This window comes from Gadus morhua, chromosome 11 (genome assembly GCF_902167405.1).
Source record: "Gadus morhua chromosome 11, gadMor3.0, whole genome shotgun sequence".
In the NCBI taxonomy this organism is placed as follows: Eukaryota; Metazoa; Chordata; class Actinopteri; order Gadiformes; family Gadidae; genus Gadus; species Gadus morhua.
Genome location: NC_044058.1, coordinates 22,774,857 through 22,787,356, shown reverse-complemented (window position 1 = coordinate 22,787,356; position 12,500 = coordinate 22,774,857). Strand labels below are relative to the sequence as shown.

At 48.1% G+C, this 12,500-nt stretch overlaps 1 protein-coding gene across 1 annotated transcript in view; it reads left to right on the top strand.

The window, feature by feature from the left end:
- Nucleotides 1–12,500, top strand: part of thsd7ab (thrombospondin, type I, domain containing 7Ab) — an 86,092-nt gene that overhangs the window by 26,244 nt on the left and 47,348 nt on the right. The window contains exon 7 of the mRNA XM_030370385.1: nt 2,918–3,149. Within this exon, the coding sequence (XP_030226245.1) occupies nt 2,918–3,149 (232 nt within the window). The remainder of the gene's footprint in view (nt 1–2,917; nt 3,150–12,500) is intronic.

Below are 12,500 nucleotides of genomic sequence, written 5' to 3'. Positions count from 1 at the left end.
TTTTGGTTCTGTGTGTGTTTGTGTGTGTGTGGGTTGATGCGTGTGTGTGGTTTTTTTGTCTTGATGCGTGTGTGTGTGTGTGTGTGTGCTTGTGTGTGTGCATGTGTGCGTGCGTGCGTGCGTGCGTGCGTGCGTGCGTGCGTGCGTGCGTGCGTGCGTGCGTGCGTGCGTGCGTGCGTGCGTGTGTGTGTGTGTGTGTGTGCGTGTGTGTGTGTGCTTTTCTCCTGACAGTCGCCTCTATGGTAGTGGCTTGGATCACAGTAATGGAGGGTAATTCTATAACGACATTCTTGATTGTGTGTTAATGTTAGCTCCTAGCTGTGTTTGACCCCCTCCAACCCTGTTAACACTTGCCAAGCAGTATAAAGTATTGCTCGTGTTTATTCATTAAGTATTTTATAAACACCATTACTGGCGTGATGCCCTTAAAGCTCTTCATAATTGGGTGAAATCATAATTCATAAATGGTAGCGCAGTTTCGCTTCCTCAGTTGTTAGTCTAATAGTTTTTGATTCAGATCCTAGCTGTTAGTTGTTTTTATGGTACAATGATTTCAAGTGTTTAATTTAAATATGATTAAATTTGCTTTTCGTGTTTTTTTAAAGGTCGTTCGCGGCTGTCAAAACTTCCAACGATTTCCGGTAAAAGTGTTTCTTTTTGTAAAACTACGACGGTAGAGTAGCAATTTCTTATTTGTAGGTTTTTTTTATCTAATATCGCATCTGAGGAAGATAAGAGAAACGTTAGATCAGGCTATGAACGAATATCCGTCATGAAAAATACATTTGGGGGGTTTATGTTGTGATGGGATCTAGCTGTGTATGTGTGCCACGATGGCAGACAGATTTGATATGTGGACAAGCAGTGAATTCCTCTGATACATTCTGAGTGTTGACACTCTGAAAGAGTCAGCAAATTGCACCATTAATATAATATGAACATAGTGTACAAGATGTGTATTGCATTTATAAATAAAATCGTATCTATATAAAAAACAAATTGAAAATTCCCTTCTCATATGAAACGAACATCCAAGATGGTGAGACCAGACCGTGGCACCAGCAAAGGAAACATTCAAATGGCCATCCTAGTGCTATCTAGCTTTAAAACCTAGCATCACGGCTGTAAGCTAAAGGAACAGCCCAATAACACACTGGTGCTTGCTAGCTTTGAAACCTAGCATCACAGCAGTTAGCGAACGAACAGCTCATTATCACACTTGTGCTAGCTAGCTTTAAAAGCTAGCAGTTAGTCATAACAGTTATCTAATAGAACAGCCTGTGATCACGCTAGTGCTACCTAGCTTTGGAACTAGCACCCTAATGAGTTTTTAGTGAGCCCAGTTAGCATTAACCAACCAGCGGGAGGAAAGCTGATTCCCCATTAAGGTGAGATTTGTTGCTCTTCCACCACATCCTGTTCTGTTGATCATTGTCTCTCATTACACAGACGGCTTTCAATTAATGGAGGAGAAAAAAACAAACCACGGCAACGAGAATTCTGCACAGCCCATAATGTCACTCAAACACGTATTTAAATGAAGCCATTAAGCACGGTCAATTACTTCTGACACAAGGGGTGGCGAGTGAGGGGAGAGGGACGGGAGCGATGGAGGGAGAGACTGAGAGGGGAGAGGGGGGGGAGGGAGAGGGGGAGAGACAGAGAGGGGAGACGGATGGGGGGGAGAGAGAGAGATGGGAGAGGGGGGGAGGGAGAGGGGGAGAGAGAGAGATGGGAGAGGGATGGGGGAGAGAGAGAGAGAGATGGGTGAGGGACGGGAGGGAGAGGGGGAGAGAGAGAGATGGGAGAGGGGGGGAGAGAGAGATGGGAGAGGGGGGGAGGGAGAGGGGGAGAGAGAGAGATGGGAGAGGGGGGGAGGGAGAGGGGGAGAGAGAGAGATGGGAGAGGGGGGGAGGGAGAGGGGGAGAGAGAGAGATGGGAGAGGGACGGGAGGGACGGAGGGAGAGACAGAGAGGGGAGAGGGATGGGGGGGAGAGAGAGAGGGGGGAGAGGGGGGAGAGGGATGGGAGGGATGGAGGGAGAGACAGGGAGGGAGGAAAGGGACGAGGGAAGGAGGGAAGGAAGGAGAGAGCGAGGGAAGATGAAAGGAGGGAAAGACAGAGGGAAGAGGGAGAGAGGCAGACGGAAGAGGGAAGAAGGGAGAGACAGAGAGGGAGGGAGAGAAAGACAAAGAGACAGAGAGACCTCTGCACCTTTCTGTTAATTACTCGGTGTGATCATCAGTGAGCGAAAAATAAATGCTGATGGAACTGGAGAGAGTGTGTTGAAGAGAGAACGAGAGGGTTTAGCGAGCGAGAGAGCGTTTTCGAGTCAGACAGGGAGAGCGTGTTGAAGAGAGAGTTAGAGGAAGAGAGGGAGAGCGAGGGACAGCTTGGCTCCAGAACAATCATCTCTACACAATGGCACCTGAATAAGCTGCATGAGCATTGGATTCCAGGATCTGATTGGAGGAGGTTTTAGGTAGCTCGACTTGTGTCCTGCTTTGTGTTCCTGGCACACCGTAAGGCCGCCATTGCTATTTAGAACAGACGTCACGCACATTCTCCACACACCGTTACCTAGACATCATTATGGTCACAGTTAGGAATATGGAGGCGACCAGATTTTCCTGCATTTAGAGTTTTTCAGACAATCTGATGCGATAGTAGACCTGTAGATCTTTCTACCTGTCTTTAGGTTACATCCTAACTTATTTATATATACAGTACATATATAGATACAGTAGATAGAGAGCCTGATCAATCCCTTGGTTGAATGATGTACGCTTGGCTGATAAATTGACTGCTGGGTGATTGATTAACCGACCGCTAGACTGATGCGTGTTAAAGTTTGCTCTCTTGGCTGACTGCTGACCTTGACGCATTAACTGACTGATGTAACGCTCTGTGTTGACCAGGGGGGGCGCCGTGTCCAAACTGCAGCGCTCTGCAGGAAGTGAGGAACTGCAACGAGCACGCCTGCACCGTGTACCACTGGCAAACGGGCCCCTGGGGGACCTGCACGGAGGACCCCAACGCCGGGACCACCAACAGCACCGTAGGCGAGGACCTGACCTCCTGCTCCACGGGCGTCCAGACGCGCAAGGTCATCTGTGTCCGGGTCAACGTGGGACAGGTCCCGCCCAAGAAGTAAGGAACCCCACAGAGCCAGTAGAACCAGTGAGACTTGAGATCGGGGACGTTCCATTTTTAGGTGATTCCCAGTGGTGACATCTGGAAGTGTCATTTCATAGATAGATAGATGGATCGATCGATCGACCGATCGACCGACCGACCGAACGACCGACCGACCGACCGACAGACAGACAGACAGACAGACAGACAGACAGACAGACAGACAGACAGACAGACAGACAGACAGACAGACAGACAGACAGACAGACAGACAGACGCTAAAGTACATTTTAAAGCGAGGACAAATAGAATAAACAGGGTATAGAGAATACATTATAAACAGTAAACTGCACTTCTTAAATAGTTATAACTAAGAAGAGAGGATTGGATTTGATATTGCACCCTTGTCTTTCTATCTTTAATTAAAGTAATGAATCCCAAAGTATGAGTTCAGATCTCCAGCCATTACAAAGAAAGGTTTGTGGAAGGCTCTTTGTTCTTGACTTCCCAACCACAGTATGCGATGATTGCTGGTTGTAGTTAATCATTTCAACGGCTCTAGGGTCTGAGAGGACGATGTGAGGGAGGTTTGTCGAATCATTAAAGTTAAGCATGGTTGATAAACTACAGCTATGATGAGTGCCTTGCCCATGGGCAGTGAGGAGGTGAGAGTATAGACGGAACCAGTTTAACTTGGATCTGATTCTGTTGTGATGATTAAATGGAGATGAAATGAACAGACCATTAATTTTGGTTTCTCTCCACTCTGACTCTTCAGTAAAAAAGCAAAGAGGGGGGCCACACAATATTGAGGATGGTGGGTCTTATATTTTAAACAGCTTTCACAATGTAAATGTTTATTTTCCATGGCCTAATCTTAACTGAATGGATATTGAATACAGAGGAAGGCAGAAAGACAAAGAGAAACATAGATAAGAGATGGACAGAGAAAGAGCGAGCAAAAGCTCAGGAGGAACGACCAGGATGAAGTTTGAAGCCGCACAGGGAAGTTAACCAACAGTTGCTATCTGAGCTCCGCAGGCGAGCGCAGTACATAAATAATCTGCCGGGGCCCGTAAGGCTAATTAACCCAGCCATTTCTGGCCCTGCTCGTTTCTCATTGATGATAATGACAGTAATTAGATAGCGCTGATAGTTTAAGGCAGTTTAATCACGAGGCAGACAGACGATGCTATGTTTTCAGCTAGCCACGGCGCCTCCCTCCCTCCCAACCCCTGCGGGATGAATCACCTACTCCGGCTTACCTTCTTTGTCTCCACAAAGTTTCACTTTATTTTATCTTAAGTCTAGCTTTCAGCCAGAAAGCGGGCAATGAGAAATTACTATTTAGTCATTTAGCAGACGCCTCCAATCCAGGTGACCTAACACTGGGGCTCAGATACGGTCGCAACGGAGCAGGTGAGGCCGAGCCAAGGATGTCTCGCTCAAGGACATGGAGGGGGAGGCTGCGGAAACAGAGGGATTAGATCCAGTACCTCTCAGCTCTGAGTCAGACACCCCGGGTCACTCCGCTATCTTCCCCGTTCCGATAGAGTGGCTGTGGCTGATTATCCTGTGGCGCTGAAAGGGAAAACGCAAACAAACCTCTCACAAGAAAGTAACCGCCGGTCCATTCAGCGGTCGCAGAGGACCTGAGAGTCAGTTGCAGTAGATTTGTTCCTTCACACTACTCCAGAGTAGTTAAACTCCTTCGAGAGGAGATCTGGATCAATTATTCAGGTTGTGGGATCGTGGCGGTCGCACGAGGTAAATGTGATTCACAGCGAGCGGCGAGTATTAAAATGAAGATGAATGCCTGGCCGGAGAGACTATTTCAGCTATTGACCCGACGGCTCTGCGGCGGGAGATAGAGGGGGGACATCAACAGAAGTGTGTGATTCGGTTTGGTGGGTTGTTATTAAAAAACACACGTTCCACCGAACTAAAGGGAACATTGGCTCAGCGGAGTGCAGGCTTTGGATAAGCAACCAGTAGGAGTTCATCATCACAATCACCAGCGTGGCCATGAATTAAAAGGCCATCGTCGTTCAAAGTAAGTGAACACAGCGTGTGTTTTGGAGTTTTCGCCGAGCGAGAAGGAGACTAGGACGCCATCAGGTTGGGGGACTCAGAGATGTAATGGTTTTGGGGGTCATTTTGTTTTTACACTTCACGCACACTAGTTTAATGAGGCAGCCGCTAACCGGAATGGAATCGGGCTGTTTTGGATGCAGGGGTTTTGCTTCATATACTTTTATTCACCGCCTCCCTCACTCGATCATTTTGCGTTGCCGCCTTTTTCATGCTGTCGTTAAAGTAATTGACATGTGGAGATTTGGTTGGACTGATGGTGTTAACGACTGCGTTTAACGACATCTGACCTGGGACCAGTAAAGCACTGGTCTTAACATCAACACCACCATAATGTTACCTTTGTACACCAGATTCATTACCTGTGTACACATCCTGGTAATTACAGCAGTTATCGCTTATTTAATTATGGCATCAACAAACAATGCCCTGATGAACACAACCAAAAATATAGCTGAATACAGATTATGTTGTGTAGTGTAATGGATGTGGCCTTCCAGCTCTAAGTTATGGCGTTTGATACCCAATGACGCCGTTCTGCCTCTCTGCAATAGGCCCAGGTGCCCCAAGACTACCTGGATGTGAATCATTTTAGTTGCTGCTCACGTAAAAAAAAATCAAGTAAAATTGATTAAAGAACACAACTTGAATGAAAAGGTAGACTTATAAAATGTAGTATCATACATTTTCTGTCATATACTGCATTGAATTATATTTCACGATGTACAGCCTTTGTGTGTTCCTCTCTGCGTCTTTCAAACTTATCCTCGGGTTCTGGGAGCTCTCCATGGTGCTGAATAGAGTCTCTGTTCCCCCTGGGTCCTCTTCTGCCCAGACGCAGCAATGCTTCAACACACACACAAGCAAGCATGCACGCACACACACGCACGCATGCACTCACATATACAGAAAACACACAAACACACACACACACAAGCACACACACAAGCAAGCATGCACGCACACACACGCACGCATGCACTCACATATACAGAAAAAACACAAACACACACACACACAAGCACACACATTCAAACACACACTCACAAACACACGCACCTACACACACACACACACACACATTCACACAAAGAGATACACACACTCACGCATGTGCACACGCAGGAACGCACACACACTCTCTCTCACACACACACACACACACACACACACACACTCTCACACACACTTACACAAACACATTCACACACGTACACACAAAAAGATACACACACTCATACACATGCGCACGCACACGCAAACACACACACACTCATTCACACTCTCTCACACACACACACACACACACACACACACACACACACACACACACACACACACACACACACACACACACACACACACACACACACACACACACACACACAACCTCACTCTCTCACCAGGACCTGCTGTATTTCTGCTGGCGTGTGGAGTATGGCCGCGGTCGCCTTTGGGAAACACAGTGTGTTTGAAGTCTTAAGAGGGAGATTTTCATTCTCCGGCGCCCTGGCGCGGGGCCAGCAGAGAGGCTGTAAGCCGCGTTTCAGCTGGAATCAGCACTGTCTGTGCAGAGCAACACAAAAGCACTCCTCTTCTTCCCGCTGCTCCGTGCCGGATGTTTTGGTCTGTGGTTTTGTGAAGAGGTTAAGGGTTCTTTAACCTCGGAAATGGACGGAGTGTCAGGACACGGGAGCAATACATGGATTACAGGGAGGCTCGTGGGTTTTGTTTGTGTGTCTGACTTGTGATGTGTGCTAGAGTGTGCGCTTGTGTGTGTGTGCGCTTGTGTGTGTGTGTGTGTGTGTGTGTGTGTGTGTGTGTGTGTGTGTGCGTGTGCGTGCGTGTCTGCATGGGTGTGTGCGTGTCTGTAAGTGTGCGTGACTGCAAGTGTGCCTCGGTGCTTGTCTGCAAGTGTGCGTGCCTGCACATTTGTTTTTGTGCATATGCTTGCGAGTGTGTCTACAAACACAAGTCAAACTCCAGGACATTAAAGACCAAAGGAAGTAATTAGAGCTCTCAGATGTCAGACCGGGGGGGGGGGGGGAGGAGCCGTTGTTCAGGGCTGTTGTTGTTGTGCGGCGGGGGTTCCTGCCTCGGCTGCTTAGCGCCTTGATACGGTTCAAAAGCTGCCCTGCGAGTCTTCAGCTGGCTGACAGATATACTTGATCAGTGCACCCGGGGGACCCCGGTGGAATAAACAAACGCACCCCAGCAGTGCCCTGCCTATGCAGATGTGTTCTGTCTGATGCACACACGGGCTCCTGGGCTGTCTCCCAGAGAGCCCGGGGTGCTGAGGCTCACGCACGCACACACACATGAGTACGCACATGAGTACACGCACACACGCATGCACGCAAACACACCCCAAAATACAGAAACTCACACACACACGCATGCGCACACACACACACGCATAAACAAACAAACACACACACACGAATGCACGCAAACACACCCCAAAATACAGAAACTCACACACACAAGCATGCGCACACACACACGCATAAACAAACACACACACACACACAGAAGCACAAACATAATGAACACATGCACACACACGCACACGCACAAATAAGTTCCCACACATAAGTACACACAGACACACACACACACACAAACACACATACGTTTACACACATAAGCACAACCACACATATGCATGCACACACACAAGCACACATACACGCATTCACAAACACACACGTACACGCATAATGAACACATGCACACTGCACACACTGCACACACACACACACACACACACACACACACACACACACACACACACACACACACACACACACACACACACACACACACACACACACACACACTTGAGCACAAGCACAACAAACACATGCCCCTGCACACACACACACACAGCCATGCACAATGAAGTCATAAGCACACTACTACATGAATAATGTACACAAACAATGCAAACATTCAAACACATGTGTACAATAAACACATTTATGCATACATATATGGACACATGCATGCATAATAAACACATATGCACACAGGCCCACACAAATCTCTCGAATGAACACACAAACCCCTCACACACACATACCGCAACACACACACACACATGCCCAATAAATACACAGAGAAACACACAAACACCCACCCACACACACCTAAACTCAAAGCCTCCCAGTGAGAGCTCCATGAAGGAGAAGCAGATGAATATATCAACGCCTCAGGCCTCTCTGGTGCTGCTGTAGCCCGACTGCTCTGAAATAAAACCAAGAAAATCCCCAAACAAACACCAACAGAGTCGCTGTCGCACTCCGAGTGGGGCTCAACATGTTTTTATCATGCTGAGGCTGTAAAGGCAGTGCTCTCAAACCTTTATGGACTCCCGTACCCCCCCCCCCATAACCCCATAAGCTCCCTCCCATCTACGTCAAACCACAAAGGATTTCATTTGAACTAATATGAAGTAATATGTTCACTTCATTTCATCATTTCACAGACACTTATATCTGACAGTTTTGTTTCATTCAGGAGCAGGTTTCGGTTGAGGGCATCTTGCCAAGGAATCTGAAGAAGAATGTAGTACTTCCTGTTATAGTTATTATCATGCTTTAACCTTTACCCTGTGTGGGGGCCAATCTCAACCAGGTATCACATCCCACCAATTGTTCATCCTAGAGAGGTTGCAGGCAGTTTGTGATTGGCCTGTTCTGTATAACGGTAACAGAGGGGGCGGGACTTCCTAGCAGGATGTCCATGTCGGTTCCATGGGTTTAGTGGTAACAGAGAGGGCGGGACTTCCTAGCAGGATGTCCATGTCCGTTCCATGGGTTTAGTGGTAACAGAGAGGGCGGGACTTGTGATCGACGGTCATCCCTTTGTGTTACATCTTTCACATATTGCCGTGGCAAACGATGAGTCAAAATGCTCCTGGTCTTTGCTGTTTTTCTTCTTGCCGTCATCTCGGTTTCCCCGATCGGGGGCGGTGAACCGATGACGGTAAGAGTACAGAAATTGCATTTTTTCCCTGATACGCAAGAAAACTCATTACCTTCCCCTAGCCTAGCTGGGAGTCACACATCCCAGCCTGGAGACTCCCATGCCCCCTAAACAAGTATCAGACCCCCAGAGAGAGGTCCGAGGGAGCCAGCCTGAGGTAAACATGTTCCCAGCCTCCCCACTCTCGTCTCTTCTCGAGGCCTATACTTAAACAAATGACATGCTTGTTTTGTTGGGCTGTGATTTGTATTATGAAATTAATTAGCCCTTATCTTTTCCCGCCAGCGCTCGTGCGTTTCTGTCTTTTATACTCTTTGATTTCTTCACGCCCGTACTGTGCAGACGCTGTAATCAGTTTTGCCATTGTTCCCCACCATCTGGCTGCGCTGTAGCCGCTCCAGCTGCACTGGTTATTACTCACAGCACTAATGGCCAGACTTTAAAACACAGGGGCGCTTGTTTCGCCCTGACGGAGGGGCTCTGAGGCGCAGCTCCGGTGGGGCAGGGCGGCGGTGGTGCTGTGGCGCGGTGGCGCGGTGGTGCGTTCCTCCGCCTCATAAGATACCAGTTAAAGGATCATTATGGAAACTCAACCACCTGGAGCTCGCTTATTGACTTATGCTGTTGCGTGGTGATTACATTTTTTTTTTTTTTTTTTGTTAGTTGGTTTGTTTTGTTCAACTGTCTGAATGGGAAAGGAAGGCACAGCTGAGACGCTGGAACTGAAATGCGAATTATTCGAGGTAGGGAATGTTACCCGATAGGCTTATAATTAAACATCTTGCTCTATAATAAGAACAGCTGAATCATCGGAGGGCCGGGGCAGGATAGAACACACCGGTCAGAGTGTAACCGGCAAGTTCAATTAGTCAGAGGAAATTAAACACGGGAGGGAATCGATTCATGTTCAAAGAAAAAGAACAGAGATATTTGAGGCTGAAACTTTAGTTTGTAACTCTCCAGCCCGGTGGCAGGCAGCTGATCCAGCGAGAGGCCACCTGTGGCCAGCTCCTGGCCCCGGACAAAACAAGCACATAATTGAATTTGAATCATCCAAATTTGGATAATGCCCCTCATTAAGGGGCCTGGAACTCAATTACAGTAGAAGGAAACCTCAAGCAAATCCCTCCCTCCTCTGGGTCTTATTCAAGTCACGTCCAATCAGATGCTCGCCCTTTGAAGCATGTTGAATAAACAGACAAGGCAACAAAAGATCACTGAAACAAACTGCGTAGACACAGACAAACCTTCAACTAAATAACCAAAGACAGTGCCATGTTTTACTACAGCTTGCTTGGCTCTGACCATTGTTTGCAAACCTGGGCTCAAAATACTGTCATGGAAAAACACACTTCCCCATGTCTTATAACCAGCCTCGCAAGGCTTCTCGTTTTCTCCGTCAGTCGTGGATTAGCAGCAGCCGCCGCTAAGTCTTCCTCCTCTGTCGCATCATCCTGCAGCTGCTGCTAACCCCCAGCGTCCAACTACCAGAGGATTTGTTCCTAGTGAGGGGGATTATTTACCTCTGTCGGGGCCGGTATTACAAATGAATCACCGCCGGTGTCGCCGCTATATCAGTGTAACGCGCGGCTCCGCGGCGGTCCCTCAGCGCTAACGCTAACGCTGAGCTAGCTGCCGAGTTGCCAGCGCGTCGGTTGGTTCGTTCACCGCGGCTTTGGCGCCGTAGTAATAATCATGACTCAGCCGAACTGGGTCCACACACTGAGAGGGAACAAGCCAAAGCCAAATCCCCATGGCGACGCCCGGAGGATCAGGGGCGAGATTAACTCAAGTCCTTTTTTACTCCAACCAGGTCTTGCTTTGTGTTCGTCTTCACACACACACACACACACACACACACACACACACACACACACACACACACACACACACACACACACACACACACACACACACACACACACACACACACACACACACACACACACACAGGGGGGGTATTCACTGGGTACATCGAGGTGGGGGAACACGGGGGGATAAAGCCGGCCTGTGTGGCAGATACCTTGACTCGCCGCTCCCTGCTATAGTAATCATAATCATCATGGTAATAACTATACACTTTAAATGGTGCTTCTCAAGGTAGTCAAGTTGCCTTTACAAAGTCAGAACATAAAAGAACATGGGGCAATAGAAAACGACATTGTGAGTGTCAGGATACGAATTGCAGACAGAGAGGTGAAGAGAGAGGGATGCAGTTTTAAGAAGGTGCATTTTGAGTCACGGTGATATGTTTGGGAAGCGAGATCCAGGCAGGCCTAACCAACTCTGTCCTCCCATTTCTGACGAGGGTTATGCTATCATGAGGAAGCCGCTAAGGTCAGGTGCCTGGGGCTGAATACCCTGTAGTGGTCTTCAGGCCCACAGGTTCTAACCGGCCTGCTCTTTCCACCTTCAAAGAAGGATTCAAGCCAAGGGGAACACGTTCGTCTGGGCCCCCTTCAATCAGCACACCATCACTCCTTCGTCGTCCTTCATCTGTCGCTGGCTCTCCAGTGAGACATCACTAGTCTTCAGAGATAATTGCCCCAGATGGTTAAAGGGCAGCCGGGGTCTGGCTGATGAAACGCGGGCGGCGGTCCCTCCGGGCCGCTCTCAAACATCCATTACCAACATCTTTTGTCAGAAGGACATCCTTGTACCGATTCTGCCAGAGAGCATTTAGCCTGAACGCGGCTGTCAGACGTGAGTCTCCTGGAATCAATGTGTGTCGGTCAGGGTGGACTCTGTTGACAACAACGCAGCCGCCATGAAAGGACTCTTACAAAGAGCTTTTCACAAAGACCCGAATGCGATGCTGCTGTTGTTTACATTTGTTTGCAGGGCGAGTTCATGCATAAATCAGACTACTTTCGGTAACGGATGTGTTAATGACGCTGGTAGAGACAGTGACGAGGGTTTGATCCCAGGACCGGAGTCGTCCTTGATTCTCATTCGTATTCCAGCAGTACTTCTAAAAGTACGTTTTTGATTTATTCCCTCTGAACAATTACACTTCAATCTGCTGCTTCACACTCTTGATCTCTTGTTCATTATTCTGGATCCCCAAACCTCCGTACAATATCCTGGAGGAGGATTTATCCGGCGCTTTATTCAAAGTGGTATATTCCCACAGTCCAGGGGCGGACTGCAGTTATTATTCTTTACTCATGGCGATAGGAGATAATGGCAGATGGTAGACCGATAAAACACAGCGAAAGGAACTTCAATAATGTAGAGGAGACGACGTGCGAGTCATCCTCTAATGACTTTCAATGAGTTATGTTTGGC